This window comes from Dipodomys ordii, unplaced genomic scaffold (assembly GCF_000151885.1).
Source record: "Dipodomys ordii isolate 6190 unplaced genomic scaffold, Dord_2.0 Scaffold256, whole genome shotgun sequence".
Lineage (NCBI taxonomy): Eukaryota > Metazoa > Chordata > Mammalia > Rodentia > Heteromyidae > Dipodomys > Dipodomys ordii.
Window position 1 is genome coordinate 292449 of NW_012267472.1, and position 19797 is coordinate 312245.

At 39.4% G+C, this 19797-nt stretch overlaps 1 protein-coding gene and 1 pseudogene across 1 annotated transcript; both read right to left on the bottom strand.

The window, feature by feature from the left end:
* Window positions 1-419: 419 nt before the first annotated feature.
* LOC106000995 overlaps window positions 420-19797 on the bottom strand; it is a 68165-nt pseudogene continuing 48787 nt past the window's right edge.
* Window positions 1411-9950, bottom strand: LOC106000992 (zinc finger protein 717-like). Its single transcript, XM_013036185.1, has 6 exons — window positions 9943-9950; window positions 7972-8030; window positions 3645-3771; window positions 2376-2465; window positions 1475-1708; window positions 1411-1415 (listed from the first exon to the last, which is right to left on the bottom strand). The coding sequence occupies exons 1-6, from the start codon at window positions 9947-9949 to the stop codon at window positions 1411-1413; spliced, it is 522 nt and encodes a 173-aa protein (XP_012891639.1). The 5' UTR covers window position 9950.

A 19797-nucleotide genomic window follows, 5' to 3' on the forward strand; every position in this document is an offset into this window, starting at 1 on the left:
ACATTTATAAGGTTTCTTTCCTGTGTGTTTTCTGATGGACAGTGAGGTTTGACTTCCAGGTGAAAGTCATTCCTCACATGTTACATTCATAAGGTTTCTTTCCTGTGTGTATTATCTGATGAACATTGACGCTTGACTTCCAAGAGGACTTTCCACACATATTACATTCATAAGGTCTCTCTAATGTGTGTGTTTTCTAGTGCACAGTAAGGTTTCTTTTATGGGTGAAAGACTTTCTACAGAAGTTACATTCATAAGGTTTCTCTCTATTATTTGTTCTCTGGTGGAGATTAAGATTTGATTTCTTGGTGAAAGATTTTCAATACATCTTACATTCATAAAAATTTCTCTCCTGTGTGTGCTCTCTGGTGGACAGTAAGGTCTGCTTCTGGCTGAAAGACTTTCCACACATATGACATTCATAAGGTTTCTTTCCTGTGTGTATTCTGATGGACATTAAGGTTTGACTTCCAGGTGAAACACTTTCCACACATGTTACATTCATAAGGTTTCTCTCTAGTATGTGCTCTCTGGTGGCGAGTAAGTATTGATTTCTGGGCGAAAGACTTTCCACACTTGTTACATTCATAAGGTTTCTCTCCTGTGTGTGTTCTCTTGTGCAGAGTAAGATATGCCTTCCAGGAGAAAGATTTTCCACAAATGTTACATTCAAAAGGTTTCTCTTTTGTGTGTGTTCTCTGATGGAGAGTAAGCTTTGATTTCTCCGTGAAAGACTTTCGACACATGTTACATTCATAAGGTTTCTCTCTTGTGTGTGTTCTCTGGTGAAGAGTAAGCTTTGATTTCTGGGTGAAAGACTTTCCACACTTGTTACATTCATAAGGTTTCTCTCCTGTGTGTGTTCTCTGGTGGAGAGTAAGCTTTGCCTTCCAGGAGAAATACTTTCCACAAATGTTACATTCAAAAGGTTTCTCTCCTGTGTGTGTTCTCTGGTGTCTAGTAAGATATGCCTTGCATATGAAAGATTTTCCACAAATGTTACATTCAAAAGGTTTCTTTTTTGTGTGTGTTCTCTGATGAACAGTAAGCTTTGATTTCTGGATGAAAGACTTTCCACAGATGTTACATTCATAAGGTTTCTCTCCAGTATGTGTTCTCTGGTGGACAGTAAGCTTTGATTTCTGGGTGAAAGACTTTCCACACATGTTACATTCATAAGGTTTTTCTCCTGTGTGTGTTCTCTGGTGTCTAGTAAGATATGCTTTGCATATGAAAGATTTTCCACAAATGTTACATTCAAAAGGTTTCTCTTTTGTGTGTGTTCTCTGATGGACAGTAAGCTTTGATTTCTGGGTGAAAGAATTTTGACACATGTCACTTTCATAAGGTTTCTCTCCTGTGTGTGTTCTCTGAGGGACAACAGTTTGTTTCTTCTCAGGGAAAGATTTTTCACACTGTTTACATTCATCAACTACAGAAGACACATGAGGACTATATGCTGCACACATCTTACCAGGTTCACTGAAAATACCCATGCTCTGACAGCCAGCGACCTTTTCTATCCTCATTCCTAAGGAGTTCCCATTATTCTTAATCAGTTCTGACTTCTGTATGGAGCTCAAATGAAAACTTCTTATAAGTCTCACATTTTCCTCCCTTGGGTTACTATTCATGACTGCTATGTCAGAGATATATTTATTGTGACTTTCCTGACAGGGGCTAATCACATCCTCCATTACTGGGACATCTGAAATGAATAATAGAAAAATAGACAAAAACATAAATGAGACCCACAAATTCCTTAATATAACGATATTTCCTCACATTCTGTTACTAGATTTTCAAACATCAAAGCACTGCTTTATGCAGAACATATATATTTCTCTGCAATGTAGTAATTAAGAAAGTAGTACTGACATTTTAGAATGCAAAATAATGTTTTTCTGTATTTCAGATTATTATATGTTTCTCCAGGAAATATTTCCTGAAATTATTCATCTCCATGCTCTTAATGCTACCATTCTGAATCGCCCTCTATGCCCAGCACCACTGATAAGAAATTCTCCCCATCAAAGGATAGCAGCCCTAGCATACTCCTATTTTCTTCCTACATGCATAATACTAGTTTAAAAGAAAATGAGATCTCCTTTCTACATTTCTTATTGTCTTTTTCTCATTATGAATGACTTCTCTACAGAAAAAGGGAATTGCTAACATTAACTACACTGGCACACCAAATTCAGTTTGTCTCCACGTGAATTCTGGATTGAAAATTCCTTGAGACAAAGGATCACCTAGTTCTCTGCCACACATGACTCAGGGGCATTAGGAATACTATTGCTCTGTACCGCTCAAGATAAACAGACCCACTGGGTTCTGGATCCATCATCACCATTCAAGATGCTTTAACTCACCTGTAAAATTCTTGTCTGAGGTTTCTCTTATCCATGGTTCTGCACCTTGCTCCAGCTTCACAATCAATTCAGGTTTAGGAACACAATGCCCTGTGAATAAGAAATAGTGGAGAACAATTGCTCTTGCTGGGTCATCATTAATGTAAGGTGGCAGACATCCTGTTCACAAGGTTGCTCCTAAATCTGGTTTCTCAATTGTTTTTGTGGGGGGTGGTCAAGTTGTGGGGCCTGAACTCTGGGCATGGCAGCTGTCTCTCAGCTGTTAAGCACAAGGCTAGCACTCTATCACTTGAGCCACAACACCAATTCCAGCTTTTTTTCGCTGCTTTATGGTGGTGCTGAGATATCGAACACAGGGCCTCAAGCATGCAAGGGAATTGGTCTACCCCTGAGCCATCTTCCCAGCCCATAGTTTCTCTATTCGTAATAACTCCATGGTGGAGTTTCCCCCAGCTTTGAGCTTATTGTATCCATTGTGTGGCTTGAACTCAGCTCTTTTGCTCAAAGCTAGCATTCTACTAGTTTGAGTCTTGCCTACATTTCTAGTTTTTGAATGGTTAATTGGAGATAAGAGTTTCATGGTCATTTTTCCACAGTTGCTGGCTTCCAACCAAAATATTCAGATTTCAGCCTCCAGAGTATCTAGAATTCCAATCTTGATGCACTAAACTCTGTGTCAAGTACACACTTTCACCTACTGATTTCCAGATCATACTGTCAGTAGTAATGTATATTCTATCTAGACTGTAGATCCACCTATAATAATTACCCCAAGTCTGGGAAGTCAGTCTCCTATTATTGGATCATAGTTTAGAACTTTTGTCCAACTACTGATTAGAAATCTTAAAGATTGAGAATAAATTTAGCTCTTGGGTTACATATAATGAAGTTGAAGTTTCCCTTACAAAGAAATGACACTTCCCATGGACTGGAATCTTTTTTTTTTTTTTAGAAAATGTTATGGCCCAAAGTCTTACAACTGTAAACCTTCATTGACGAGGTAAGATCAGAAGAGGCAGGCTTCAAACCAACCTGGGCATGGAAAAACAGAATATACCCCAAAACAAAAGCCAAAATGGAGTTGTGGTTCATGCAGTAGTGCGAAAGGCAAACAACACCAAGCTCCCAGATCTGAATTTGCCTGGCTTTTATACTAGCAGTTTTTTAGCTGGGAATGAACTGCAATCTTATACCTAGATAACATAAACAGTCAAATGTCTACTAAAATAAAAGCACTTGATCTTCTAAGAAAAAGTGACCTTTGCTCACCCAAGGACCTTAGGTTCCTATAGGTCTCCAGCATCACATCTCTGTGAAGGGTCCGCTGACTAGTATCCAGATCCTGCCACTCTTTCCATGTGAAGTACACAGCCACATCATCAAATGACATCAGCTTCTGTAATGGCACATTTCCATCAAGAAATTAGACCTAGGTCATGAGAATTCCAATCTGGAATTTCATTATGCTGCAGGTATGCTTTTGTCTTACATAAAATGTTTGCAGCTTGCTAGAAAACTAAAAGTGGACCCCAGCCTATCACCATGCACCAACATCAACTCAAAATGGATTAAAGACCTTAACATTAAACCTGAATCTCTGAAACTACCGCAGGACAGAGTAGGAGAAACACTTGAACTAATAGGCACAGGAAGGAACTTCCTGAACAGAGTCCCAGGGTCACAAAAAGTTGGAGAGAGACCCGAAAAATGGGACTACCAAAATAAAAAGCTTCTGCACAGCTAAAGATATCGCAACCAAGCTAGAAAGACAACCAACTAATTGGGAAAAATATTTACCAGCAATATATCAGACAAGGGGATAATATGCTGTATATACAGGGAACTCAAGAAACTAATCCCTCCCAAACCTAACAAACCAATTACTAAATGGGCAAGGGAACTAAAGAGGGACTTCTCAAATGTATAAAAATGGCAAAGAAACACATGAGGAAATGTTCATCATCCTTGGTGGTGAAGGAAATGCAAATAAAGACAACTCTGAGATACCACCTTACCCCAGTCAGAATGTCCCACATCCACAAATCAGCCAACGACAAATGCTGGAGGGGATGTGGAGAAAGAGGAACCCTATTACACTGCTGGTGGGATTGTACACTTATACAACCACTTTGGAAAGCAGTCTGGAGGGTCCTTAGAAAGCTAAAGATTGACCTCCCTTATGACCCAGTCATACCACTTCTAGGCATCTACCCTGAACAGGAACCAATATACAAGGACACGTGCACCTCCATGTTTATTGCAGCACTGTTCACAATAGCTAGGATATGGAAACAACCCAGATGCCCCACCACAGATGAATGGATCCAAAAATTGTGGTATCTATACACAATGGAATATTATGCAGCCATTAGAAATGACAAAATAATGGCATTTGCAGGGAAATGGATGGAGCTAGAAGGAATCATGTTGAGCGAGGTAAGCCAAGAGCGAAGAGACAAACGGTACATGGTCTTCCTGATAAGTGGATGCTAAATCCAAAATGGTAGGTGATACGACAAAACTAACAGGACTTAAGAAACAAAGAACTCCCACTCATCTGGTCGAACCACTACTAAATATCCCCATGCTGCTGATCACATGTATGGTGTATAACATGTGAACACCATTATATGTTATAGACTGTGATAGACAATTTGCTCCAGGAAAGTTAGAATGAACTTGTGACTTTAAATGAGCATCATTATTCCACAATACTGTGAAATTCATGAAATTATGTAATCCCTTAATCACAATCAAAAAAAAAAAACTACGGGGAAGATAGGGAGGGAGGGGATGATAGGAGGAAAACAATGGAGGGGGTAACAATGTTCAAGAGGAAGTGTACTCATTACCTCACTCATGTAACTGTAACCCTCTGTATAGTATCTTTACAATAAAAAAAAAGAAACGGAAAAAAAATGTTTGCAGCTTGCTGTGTTATCTATTCACTGGGAAAATTAAATAGCAAATTAGAAATATTTGACAATATATAAACCTGGTCATTAAAACACACAGTTTGGCAGGGCTCTGCTGGCTTATCCTCCTAGTTATTCAGGAGGCTGAGGTCTGAGGATCAAGGTTCAAGGCCAGCCCTGGCAGGAAAGTCCATGAGACACTTATCTCCAATAAACCATGAGAAAACTGAAAGTAGCACTGTGACTCAAGTGGTAGAGCACTCACTTTGACCTGAAGACCTGAGGGACAACAACCAGGCCCAGAATTCAAGCCCCAAGACCAATAAAAAATTACAGTTTCCTTAACCCATGCAAACACATTTCTGCTGCTAGCAATAGAGACAAGATAAAAACTCTAAGGAGACAATAATCTGGCATGACAACAATAAGTCTAAGGAGGTGTCTGAAAAATTATATTATCATTTTTGATAAAATTTTAGTACATATCAAAGTAACAATGAATTAAACAAATATTTTTCTGCATTTACATATACTGCTTCACCCTAAATACTATTTAGACTTTCTATTAACATGCACTCTCTTAAGCAAGCAGAACACATTCAGGATATGACATGGAATAAAGAACATAGAACATCACTAGACCTATGAGAAGCAGCGTCCACCTGAATATTAAAAAATACTAACATTACTCCAGAAAGTAGCTAATGATTTACTTGGCCCATATAAGATTTGATTGAATTCACACATAAAAATATCCTCGGTTAACCATGTTTGGTTTAAATACTAAATATTGAAAAGTGGTCACAGATACCCTGATATTTCCATCCTATGTAAAAAAAAAACTGCTACCATGAAGTTTTGTAAACTTTGCCTACATTCTACAATACAAAATATAGTGGAAGGGGAATAAAATATTCTTTTCATTTTAATAGGCTTCATGGAAGGTGAAGGAAAATGTATAGAAGCTCAAGGAACATTCAATATGACAAAAATGATGAATATGACCAAATACTCAAATGTGTCACATATTCCTGTAGATTTCTCAGGATATATTTCCACTTGTGTTAGTTAATAGCAAAATTCCTCAGAGATCCAAATCAATTCCTGAGCAAACATCTGTGAGATTTTGCAACAAGTGATATTTCTAATAAAGAACACCTTGTCACTGTATATTTTTTTATCAGAACCACTTCCTCTCATATACTGGCAGTGAATTAAAATATTCAAAAGTAGTGGGAAGGAAAAACTAAACAGGATACCACATCAAATGAAGTTAGACCAAAGATAACAGAATCAGGAGAAAACTGATTTTCTTGTAGTTTATCATTTGGGGGAAGGAAATACTTTTCTGTAGGGAACTCTGAAGTTGAGCTGAAGGGGGAAAAGGTTTGAGAGGTTGGAATTCCAACCTGACCAAAATGAGAACACTGAGAGCTGGCTGCAGAAGGGTTAAAAGAATTCAGGATCGGGTTAAGAGACTGGAGGGCAGGCCTTTTCCTTACTGTTGGAAAGATAGCATCAGAAACTGAGCTGCTGTTCACCTTCAAGGCTAGGTAAGGTGAACTTCATGTCTGCATTTTCTCTGGGAGCCAGTCTTCTGTCTCAGGAGAATAAGGAAACATGTTTTTCTCACAACCTGTTGTGGCTCTGATTGTACTATTAATATAGATACTTCATTTTTGCATGTTATCAATGGTAATCATCCCTGTGTGCACTCAAGGAACTATGCTTGATTGCTTGCACCAAGGGAACAAGTGCCAGAGAACCTTTGGAACCCTGGTTTTCCCTAAGTCTATCTATTTAGGTTTTTGTGATTTTCTAATTTTGTTTCTGGAATCCTGTAGAACTCTCTAGGGAACAATTTTCCTATACAACTGGTAAGAAAAATGTCAAACCTAAGAGCCATGTCAACAAATAAAACTGATCACTAAGAAAAAGTAGTTCCCAGATAGATCATTTGAAGAAAAGAAACAACTGAGACACATATGGAGGAAAGAGGGAATGAGAAAAGTAAGAGAAATGATAGAAAGATAGATACAAAGAGAGAGAAAGAGAAAAATAACCAACACTAGTGAATAGAAAATCAAAAATAGAGAGAGAAAATAGAGGAAAGAAATTTTGTGAGGATACTTTAGAAAACAAACAGGAATTTGTAGAAAGACCATAAAGTTTAGCCACAAATATAGCCTAAGTTTCAAGTAAGGCCAAGACCATGAAGTCGTCCAAGTACTATATATGGAGAGGAATTTAAGTACATATAGGTTAATCATTACTTAAAAACACATGAATGTGTGTGTGTCCATAACACTATTTCAGCAATTCCAGGAAAATTTCATTGAAATAGTTTAATGTTGCTCATGAGGATGTGATCTGTTTACAAGCTATCCTTCACCTTCCATGAGAAGTAACCTGCTCGGTGTCATTACATCACGAAATAGATTTGATTACATTTTATGACAAGATGAAACCTAGACATTCTGAAGCCAATCTGCATTCAACTTAGAAAGAATATAACCATTTAATCTGCTAAATCTACAAGCAATCTTAATCTGATAATCTATAAGCCATCTGAATATGTTCTTGAGGCTGAATCTGTGTGGTTGGAATTGTTTTAAATTCTTGAACATCTTTAGGTTCATATAATGGAATAAAACCTAATGAGAAATAAAAAAACAACTCACCAGAGATCCATTCATTCTGTCTTGCTGCTGACAATGAGCAGAAGATTCTGGAAGCATGGCTGGGATACAAGACAAATGACATATTCAGAAATGAATCTGTGAGACTTTCTATGTTTATGTACATACTACATTTATAAAACTGAATGTTCCTACAAAAAATATTGAATAACTGAAAGCAAAAACATATCACATTGCCACTAAAAGTAATTTTTACTGAATATACTTCAGGATGTATGAACTACTTTTTTTAATGCAAAGGTATCCTAGGAATCCATTGGAATTTGTTTTCTAGCTCATTCATTTACATATTTAAACATCATGGAAAGCATGTATGATGTAACTAAGTAGTTTTCACCCAACGTTACAGAGGAAACTATGTACAGAATATATTTCTTGTGCTATACTATTTCAATAATGGTTGTCAAATGGCACATTTCACTGTATCCATTGCAAACATATGCAATGATTTGCAATTTGCCATTTAACATGAATTGGCCAAAGGGACATGAGTAAAGATGAGGTAAACCCACGTTTGAGGAGTCCCTAATGTTCATTTCCCTAAAGAGTCATGGGAAGATCCCTGGCCCTAAAGATACAACATAAAATACTCCAGGGCTGGGATGTAGCTCAGTGGCAAAGCGCTTGCCTAGCAATGCAACGTCCTGGGTTTGATCCCCAGTACCAAAAAAGAAAAGACAAAAAATAAAATAAAATAAAATACTCCATATAGGAGTGACAGAAGTGAAGATAAGCATCACCTACAAAGCATACAACCTTGAGTAAGACATATTACATCAAGTTTTCCTCTGTGATTTTTCATTTAAGGCCAAATGTCCCCGACCAACACTTTCTGAACTACTAGGCACAGCCAACACATTAGCGCTAGCATTAACAAACCCATAGATGGGATATTTAAGATAAGTTTCAATGAATACATACTAAAAATTATAGTGGTAACCCAGGCTGAATAAATTAGAAATAAGAGGATTAGGGATTACTATATGAATTGATATTTTCAGTCATAACAATTACCACACCTTCCCAAACCACAGCCTCAGGCACCTTCTGATAACTCAAGCCAGCTCATCATGACTCCTAGAAATTAGCTTAAATCTTGCAACAACACAAAGTGATTGAGAGTGATGTAGGAAAGAGTACCACCTGAATCTGGTGCTTAGGGAAGTAGCAACAATTTTTGCAAAAGGCAAGGAAAGCTAGCAACATCTTCCCCTTCCTGTGCTTTTCTGCTTCTTCCCTTTTGGGCTTCTCAGAATTGAAAAAGTCTGTCCATTTAGGAGGGAGGTTCTTATTCATAGGGTGCTCTGGTTCAAACATTGCTAGGCTTCATTCCTAAAAATACAGGACCAGCACTCACTACGCCAATATCCCCTGTACAACTGTCTCTAGAAACAGGAAGGTGAACAAATATTTGTGAACTCAAGCAAGGAGATAAAAACTTCAAGCCAAACAGATTATGTCTAGGAGAAACAACACAGAAGCCCTAAATACAACTTCAATGTAAGAGGACTCAAGGCAGGCACACACATCACAATTTCACTAGAATTCTTCCTGTACTCCTCTTCCACCTGGGCAAAGCAAATAAAGTCACATGCGTTAATAGAAAAATCCCTTGGTCTTGGAGTACAAATGCACAGCTCTTGGGCTCTCCTTGTCTGCAGAATCACCCAGCTTGCTCTCAGACATTTGGGAAACAGGTTCTTGCACCTCAGGGCCCAGAAGCTAATGGCAGCACAAACTCCTGAACCTCAAGCAAATTATCAACCCCAGAGTGGAGAAAAGCGTGGAGGGGAAAACGGGTGCTTTGGCTCAAGTGTAAAGCTCCCTTTATGAGCTGAGGAGCTCAGGAACGTTGTTTGCAGGCCCAATGTTCAAGCCCCACCAACGACCAAGAAAAAACAGAATCAGAAACCCGTGGAGGATAGACTCCAGCAGCAATCCCACAGTTCCTACCTGACATCAGTTCCAAAGCTTAAGATTCCTTCAAGTTACAGCTCCCAAGCTCCAGTGCGCAGAGCTGGGCGCCTGCCTCCTGGCTCCCACCTATGGTAGGCCGAACTTTACATCAGAGCACTTCCAGCAGCAAGGCAAAGGGAAAGAATCTAGAAGGGGCAGGCTTAAAACCCCCCAGGTGGGCGGAGAGATGCATGCGCAAAAGGATCTCCGTGCCACTTCCGCCCTCCAAAAACAAAAACAACTCAGGACTTTCAAACCAAAAGCCCTCCGTGGAGACTACAATTCCCATAATGCTCGGCGCCACCTTGCTTTACCTCTGGTTAGAAGAGTGCTTGGATGCATTGGGACTTTTCTCTCCCTGCTGTGGGAGCTGAGTTTCTTCTTCAAAACCACTGTTTCCTTGGTGAAATATTGTAAGACCAACCAGAAAATGGATATATATGGGGAGAATTGCATGCATTGACTTTTTGGTACTTAGTTCTAATAATGAAATTGAGGTTATGAGACTGTGTTTCTCATACCTTTCTTTTTGTTGTATGCCTGTGTTCTGCTGAGTGTAAATTATATCTCTGTTTTGCTTTACATTGTTTAATACCTCCCCTCTCATCTTCCAAACGTACTCATAGACACTGAACTTATAACGGGTCATTTTCCATTAGTGTAATTTACACACTGGCATAGAATAAGAAGATGATTATGTGCATATGCATCATAATCCTTGTGTTGATTTAGATTTTGCAAAATCAAACAATTAATTTTTTCAGAAAATTCCCAATTCTATCTATTAAATGAAAATGAGTTTTTGGCTGTTTCTGAATTTTGCTTTTTATTTAAGGGTTTTATGTTTTTTCTTTTTCTGTTGGTCCTGAAGCTTCAACTCAGAGCTTGGTCACTGTCTGTGAGCATTTGCTGTGCTCTACTTGGATTTCCTTTAATAATTTCTTCAGGTAACTAGTGAAAAGGTTCCTCACAGGGATTCTTTTTTTTTCTTCTTCTTTTTATTTTTTTTTGTTGTAAAGATACTATAAAGAGGGTTACAGTTACATGAGTGAGGTAATGAGTACACTTCCTCTTGAACATTGTTACCCCCTCCATTGTTTTCCCCCTATCATCCCCTCCCTCCCTCCCTTCCAGGAGGTTTTTTTTTATTGTAATTAACTGATTACATAATTTCTGGAAATTCACTGTATTGTGGAATAATGATGCTCATTTAAAGTCACAAGTTCATTCTAACTTTCCTGGAGCAAATTGTCTATCACCGTCTGTAATATACAACAGTGCTCACATGTTATATACCATATATGTGATCAGCAGCATGGAGATATTTAACAGTGGTTCAACCAGATGAGTGGGAGTTCTTTGTTTCTTAAGTCCTGTTAGTTTTGTCGTATCACCTAACATTTTGGATTTAGCATCCACTTATCAGGGAGACCATGTACCATTTGTCTCTTCGTTCTTGGCTTACCTTGCTCAACATGATTCCTTCTAGCTCCATCCATTTCCCTGCAAATGCCATTTCTAATGGCTGCATAATATTCCATTGTGTATAGATACCACAACTTTTGGATCCATTCATCTGTGGAGACAGAGAGATGGCTGATGGTACAATTCTGCTATATTTCTCAAATGCTTGTGTAATATTGGTCTACGCCCACTGTGCCAAAAAGTGCAAACAGCACACACCTTTCCTCATTCTACTTCAATCTATCTTTTCCGCCAAAGCCTCCCTTCACTTAAAGCCCCAGGCCAAACAGCTAGAACACACACTTCCTCAAACCAAGAAAGGGCAAGGACTTGCAACCCTGAGGGTAGGAGTCAATTGCCCTGAAGCCTTTGTTCACAGTTTGCCTGCTCCTGGCAGGCACCCCAGGGTCTGCAACTGTCTCCCTCTCACATATTCAGAGATCCGATTTTTGTCTCTTAAATATTTATTGTGATTTTTGGTGATCCTTTACATGCAATATAATTGAGATGGTTTGGATTGGAAAGTTTCATGCCTGGTTTTAGCTCTCCAGTGTATAGGTTTTCCATATTTCCTTTGTGGACCTGAATTATTCCTCATGAGAATGGAAATCAAAGGGCATATTTGGATTTATAGACTTCAACTTAAAAGCACCTCTAATAATATAAAGAAAAATTAATTTCATTCAAAAAAAGTAAATTCCTGAGAGGCAAGGAGAAAAGGACCAGAAAGAATTGGAGTACTTCCAAGACTACATGTGAAGTGTAGTTTTCATTGTTCAAGCCTATATTTCTGATGCATTTACTTATATTTTTATCTTTTTTTTTTGGTCGGTCGTGGCACTTGTACTCTGAGCCTGGGAACCATCTCTGAGCTTAAGTACTCTACCATGTGAGCCATAACACACTTCTGGATTTCTAGTGGTCACTGGAGATAAGTGTCTCACACATGTTGTTGGCCAGGCTGACTTTGAACTGGGATCCTCAGGTTTCAGCCTATTGAACAGCAAGGATTACAGACATGAAGAACCAGCACCCAACTTGCATTTCTTGTGTTTTATGTCCCAACCCTGGGGTTTGAACTCAGTGCATGGACACTGTCACTGAACTTCTTTTAGTCAAGACTATCATCCTACTACTTGAGCCAAAATTCCACATTTTGCGTTCCTATGTATGTGGTAGTGAGGACTTGAACCAGGGTTTCATGCATGCTAGGTAAGCATACTACCACTGCTTGTGCCAGCGACAACACCAGCAGTGCTCCAGAAGAAAAAGGGGAGGATAATGGAAGAGACAGCGACAAGGCCAATGATGAATCTCTCTTTATTTCAGCAATATCCTTAACTATAGACACTTTCTATATCTGTCCAGTTCTTGCATCACATTGTTCTAGGACTCAAAGTGGCAACAACTGCAAATCATGTGCATCCTTCCTCATTCTAGTTCAACCTTTGTCCACCAAACTCCTACAGGTAAGGCTCCAGACCCAGAAGCTAAAAGGAACACTCCCTCCTATGAAAATGGCAAGTACTTGCAGCCCTGAAGGTTGCAGTCCATGGTTGTGGAGCTTTTGCTCACACCTTGACAGTCCTGGCACCTCTGAGTCTGCAAAAAGTCCTCCTTTTTATTTTGTAAATTGAGCAAGTGTCTATCAGCCTGAGCCTGGAAAAAGCAGCAGATCCTACATCTCAGGAAGAATGGAAGAAAAAGGAATACCAAAACAAGAAACAGAAAAATGCCTAAGAAATAGAAAAAGGATTGCTATTTCCCAGGCTGAATCCCTGTATATAATGGTGAACTGATGCAGCTAAATCTGCAGGGTGTGCTACCTATAGGGTGGATTGATCAATATCAGATTTCTGACACTGATGCTGCCTAATGTCTAAGCTTAATTTATCAAAGGAGGGCTGGGAAGGTGGCTCAGTGGTAGAATCCTTGCCTTGCATGAATGAGGTCCTGAGTTTAATTCCTCAGCACCGCATAAGCAAAAAGAAAAAAAGCAAGAAGTGGCGCTGTCACTCAAGTGGTAACCCGCAAGCCTTGAGGTGAAGAGCTGAAGGAGAGTGCCCAGGCCCAGAGTTCAGCCCTATGACCAGATCCCCAAAACAAAAAATTATCAAAGGGCCAGATTCCTCAAATATGTCACTGGATATTGGCCCATATCATATTGAGGGATAACACAGACGTACTAACCATTAGCATGTCACATCATTTTTTTGGGGGGGGGGTCTGTTCATGGGGCCTGAACTCTGGGTCTGGGCGCTATCCCTCAGCTCTTCAGCTCAAGGCTAGCACTCTACCACTTGAGCCACAGCACTACTTCCGGCTTTTTTATTTTTGTTTATATGGTGATGAGGAATGGAACCCAGGGCCTCATGCATGCAAGGCAAGCCCTCTACCACTGAGCCATCTTCCCAGCCCCTGTCACATCATTTTTAACTGGGTCTTTAGCAGGTCTACTTGATTATCAATATACATCATTGCTGTTTCCAAATCATAAAACATATCACAACCTTATCTAAGCCCACCTGCATCCCAGGGCACCAGAAACATATCAAGCCAAACTATTAACATGTTGTGTTGTATATATGGTTTGGATAAGGTTCACAGCAGAAGTAGTAGCACTAGCAAGAACATTTAGGGTAGCAAAAATGCAACCAATATTCCCAAAAATCTGCAGCAGTGACTAAGAGCCCTCTAAACCTCAATAGCAAACAGAGACCCAAACTTATTATATCAATATGGTTATATCAACTGAACAAGCAACATAAGTTAAGGTGATTGCATAGTAATCTCAGAGTATTTATGCAGTTAGTGAGAACACAATTATTCCTGCTAGAGGCATCAAAAACTACCCCACCCTTGAAAACCATACCTAGCTCTACTACCAGCATGTATGGATACATAACACAACCTTGCACAGTAACTGATACAAAACCATGAAACAGGACACATCTCTGATATAGAGGTATGGGATGGAGACAGGCATTAGTCCAAAAGGCCTCAGCAGCAGCCAGTTGCAGATGTCAGGGTGAGCTTGTCCAAAAAGGCTGAAAAGCATGGGGGCCAGCAAGGTACCACTGATCACGTCACTCCTTGAGAACAGTTATGCAGTGCATATTGGAAGACTTCCACCAGCACAACAGTAGACAAGATGTGAAATCCACAGGCTCTCCATAATCCACATGCCCTCCATGGTGGTGCATCATTGCAACCAGAGGAATCTCCAGGCATAGTGGAACCCATGAGGGGTGCACTACATCTCCTGCCAAAGGAATTCTAGAAGTGTTATGAATGAGCTCCATGTTTTCCATTCGTTCACCTTTTCCTCCAGAGGACGTCAGAACCATAATTTATCCCTGAATACCGTACCATACTTGTACCTTCTACCTCAGCATCTGGAACAGTCAATCATTGAGATGAATGAAGGAAGAGGATATAATATTTGTATAACAAATAATGAGACTTACTCTGTGAGCATTGAACAATTCAAAAATATTGTAGGAAGTGAATTCTATTTCTACTAGTACAATGAACATAATACATAGAAATGAATGTTTGAATAATGTACCCTTGAACAATGAAAACTATGTGACATAGCTAGTCTAGGAAGCACCCATTTATACCAGATCCTTATCTCTTTGCCTCTCAGGAACTTTTAACTTTTACAGAAAGAAAGTATTATTTTTCCTTCATATTTTATAGTTGCTCCAAAGTTGACGTCTATATAGCCAAATGTGCTTCATGATCTCCATTTTAATGAGGAATAGCTCAGGTCCACTAAAAGAGGCATGGAGAACCTATGCACTGGAGGACTGAATATCAGGCATGAATATTTCCTACACAATCCTTCCCAATCATGATGTGTGGAAAGGATCATCAACAATCACAACAAATTCTTAAGAGAAAAGCTGAGGATGTCTGACATGACAGAGGGAGGCAAAAGGTTTATTCCACAGTGTAATGGATGCAGTTGGGAAGACAATTCTGAGGACCCCTAGCAGGCAGAAACTTCTAGGATCAGAGAACAGGTAGAAAGTCAAAACAACAAGATATGCAAAACAGAAAAGTAAAAACAGACTGGTTTGGATCAAGTTATCAAGCTTCACATGAACATAGACCTACCCTGAACTCTATCTCCACCCACATTCACCCTGATGACTCTAGACAACCATTTTTGAAAGAGTCTTGGAGAAGGAGTACCATTTTCTAAGAAACCCCTGTGAGGAAACTTTTCACTAGTCCCTGAAGCAATTAATAAAAGAAAGGCAAGTACAGCACAGCAAATGCTCACAGACAGTGCCCATGTTCTGAGTTCAAGGCACAGGACCAACAACAAAAGGAGGGAAAAATTATTAAAGAAAAGGCAAATTTCATATACCAATAACCAAAAACTCCTTAAAATTTCATAGAGGGAATTTGGGAGTTTCTGGAAAAATAATGGGTAGAGTTTGACCAATCTATTCAATTCTAAGATTATAAAGTATGTCTACCTTAAAATTCTGCTATTTTATTCATATATATGTATATATGTGTATATATACATATATATTATATATATATATATGTATTAGGGAAGGGGTAAATAATCTCAGATTCAATCAGCTAAGTATATGTAAATACCTGATCTTGTGGCTTGAACTCTGGGCCTGAGCAGTATCCTTGAGCTGTTCTGCTGAAGGTGACCTCTACACCACCTGAACCACAAGGCCACTTCCGTATTTTTGGTGGTTAATTGGAGAGAAAACTCATGACTGTTCTTGCCTGAGTTGGCTTTGGAGCAGCATCCTCAGATTTCAGCATCCTTAGTACATAGGATTACAGGCATGAGCTACTGGCACCCAGCTGCAAATACCTTTTTAAAGTGAGAGGGGAGATATTCACATTTTTAAGGCAAAACAGCCACCTAATTTATATTCAGAGGAACATACTTTTGAACAAAAACAAAATCAATAACCATGGAATCTCATAACCTCAATTACATTAATAAAACTAAGAATTAAAAAGCCAAATTATCTAGTGATCCTAATACATTTCTTTGTTTTGGTTGATCTCACAATGTTTCAGGAGGTAAACTGACTTTTCAAGAAGAAACTCACCTTAGTACCCGCAGCTGGGAGAGAAAGGTCCCCATGCATCTATGCACACTTAGGACCAAGTGTCTGGTGCCAGTCCAAACCCTGTAACAAGCCCACTTCCTCTAGTTGAATGCATCGTGTTATGGGTATTGTAGTTTCTATTGAGGCACAGATCCTTTGAAAGAGTGGAGGGGGGCCGGGGTAAGGCACTTGAACCTACTTGGCCACTGTTGGTGTTTTTAGTTTGCAAATTCAAGTTTATTTCCTTTTGCCTTGCTGCTGGAAGTGCTCTGAAATACAGCTTTGCATTCCATAGTCAGAGCCAAAAGGAAGAAGCCCAGTGTCTCTTCTTCAGAGGAACTTGGGAGCTGTAACTTGAAGCAATCTGAGTCGCCAGCCAAAGTCTGCCCTTACCATCTTTCCCCAGTCTGAGGTTGATGATATTTTATGGCCTAATGGAATTGTGCTGCCATTAGCCCTTATTCCTGCAGGTGCAAGAAACTGGCTGAGAATCCTCTGGTTCTCTAGACAAGGAGAGTCTAGAGACTGAACCTAGAGATTCTGGTACTCACCCATGTGGCTTTTTAAACTTGGTTTTTGTGATTTGAAGCCAATGAATGGTAAACATTCCTTGAATATGTGTTATATAAACATAGTGATCTTCTTTTCACCCTCTGCACTTCCTATGGTGTTTGAAACTTTCAAAATGCGCCTGGCACAGATATACTCCAATTATTGTGTCTGTTCTTGACAAATTACAATTTCTGCATTAATATAATTAGTCTATTTTACATCACTTAAAATGAGAGAGACTGGCTGGGCAGGTGGTTCAGTGGTAGAGTGCTTGCTTTGCATGAATGAGACCCTGAGTTTGATTCCTCAGAACCACATAAGCAGGAAACGCTGGCAGTGCACTGTAGCTCAAGTAGTAGAGTGCTAGCTTTGAGTTTAGGAGCTGAGGAACAGTTCCCAGGTTCAGAGTTTAGGCCCCCACAACCAACAAAAATGGAGAGAGAGAGAGAGAGAGAGAGACTTCCTATCTATGTATTCCAATTTAATTGTTAAAATATAATTTGAATGACCTTGATATGTGTGTGCTTGTCCTGATACTTGAACTCAAGGTCTGGAAAATGACCATGAAATTATTTGGTTCAATGATAATGTTGTACCACTTAAGCCACACCTCCCCTTCCAGCTACTTTGACTATTTTATTGGAGATAAGTCTCTCAGACATTCTTTTACCAATGGCTTCATTTTGTGATCCTTGTAGGGATCCATCATGTGCATCCCAGGGGACCACAAGCAGGCACAGGAGAAAGATTATTATAAGGTTTACAAGAGGGACAATATTTCCCAGGAGAGGGAGCACATGCATGTGTCTGTCTTCAGGTAGCAACAGGAGCTGGGGGCAGGAAGTTGGGCAGGTACATGCTCAGGTAGGTGTGGGTAGAGGGAGGGAGTGGTCACCAGTATGGAGGGAACTCTAGGTCTGGAAGAGCTCAAGTCTTGGTGGAGCTGAGGAGCAAAGGTTGGGATAATACTAACTTTCCTCAGATCTCAGCCTTCTGAGTAGCTAAGATTACAGCCATTAGACATGAGAGCCCAGTTACAATGTTCTCTTTTAAATTCAGATTCTATTCTAATAAAATAAGATGAAATAGAAAACTTGACAATTTAAAGGCAGATTGTTCAGTCACTAATGTGGATGAGGACAGTCCAAATCCCAAAACACACAGAAAATATCCCACTTTGAAATTTGTAACACTCCTCATCTTAAGTATTGTGAATGTGAACACGTAGGCTATAATAAATTAACTTTTAAGTTTTTCTCTTCTTTCTTTCAGTCTAGTCGTGGGGCCTGAACTCTGGGCCTGGGTGCTGTCCCTCAGTTCTTCAGCTCCAAGCTAGCCCGCTACTACTTGAAACACAGTACCACTTCCAGCTTTTTCTTTTTGCTTATGTGGTGCTGAGGTATCTAACCCAGGGCCTCAGGCATGCAAGACAAGCACTTTACCACTGAGCCACCTTCCCAGCTCCACTTTAATTTTTCAAAGAAAGAAAATATTCTTATAATGTAGAAAAACCCAGTACTAATGTGCAAACACTGCTTTTAAAAGATTCATTCTGTGTTTCCTATCAAAAACAACCTCACTGAAGTAAACAGAATAAATTTTCGCTTTTTGTAAATGTCACTGCAAAGTTCATGTATTTTATATTAACAATTACTATTGTGGGTAAATGGGGAAAAAAACTGAACACTAGATAATAGAATTTCCTGTGTCATCAACCAACAAGTATAAGCAAAAGAACATACCTATATAAGTTGTGTTTCTTTGCATTTTATGGATCTACATTTTGGGGTGTATTTTCTGTTAATAGTGTTTAGTAACACATAAGGCTTTAGTCTTCTGTGGATTTGTCATTCCTGGATACTTTAATGTTCTACTTGATTCAGGAATGTTTCTTCTCCCAAAAGAAGACTTTATGCTTTTTCTGCCCACCTATCATGGTCTGACCAGGAACTTCTAGGGTAAAATCACACAGGTTCTTTTCTGACTCTCTCATTTGTCTTCTCTCCCAGCCATGGTTCCAGAATCTTTATTCATTGTCAACAGCAAGAAAGAATGGAAGGATCTCTGATGAGATTCTTTTATTTCTCACTGTTTGACATTCCATTTTATGAACCTAAGGGTGTCCAAGATTGAAGAACAGAAAAAAAAAGATTCAGCTTCAGGAACATGTTTCTAAAAAAGCTAAAGATGGCTTGGAGATTTAGCAGATTATCAAAACTTGCCTTCTTGCCACGGACGGGGTTCTGTCGGGACGAAGGAGGACACCTAGGGGAGGAACCTGGAATCGGATGGGGAGATGGCAAACAGACAACTCACACACAAGAGGAGTGGATGCTGAGTGCTGAGTGCGATTTAATGCAGAGGATAACAAACTTTTATAACAGAAGTCTCCATAAGAAAGGGCAAAAGGTTACATAATCTTGCTGCATGGCTTCATTCTTGGACGGTCACCAGCTAGGCGCCTGAAAGGGCAAAAGGTTACACAACCTTGCTGCAGGGCTTCATTCTTGGGTGGTCACCAGCTGGTCGCCTGATAGGCACTTGTTTCCGGCTTATCTCTAAGAAATATAATGGGTTTTGATGTTTGTCACCAACTAACCATTACCTTATTTCAATAGAGGCCTTAACTGTCCCATAAGATCTTTTCTGTTCCTTCTTTAATAGTAAACACCAAGGAGACTTAGATCTAGCAAGTCTCTTAGTAAATGAAAGAGAGTAGTAGGAAGTTCTTTCTCCTAAG

Excerpts from the sequence above, each read along its gene's own strand:
- LOC106000992 (XM_013036185.1), bottom strand. Across the intron at positions 3,772-7,971 it reads ACAGAATGAATGGATCTCTG|AAGCTGATGTCATTTGATGA; the intron begins GTGAGTTGTTTT and ends GTGCCATTACAG. Across the intron at positions 2,466-3,644 it reads TAGGAACCTAAGGTCCTTGG|GGCATTGTGTTCCTAAACCT; the intron begins GTGAGCAAAGGT and ends TCTTATTCACAG.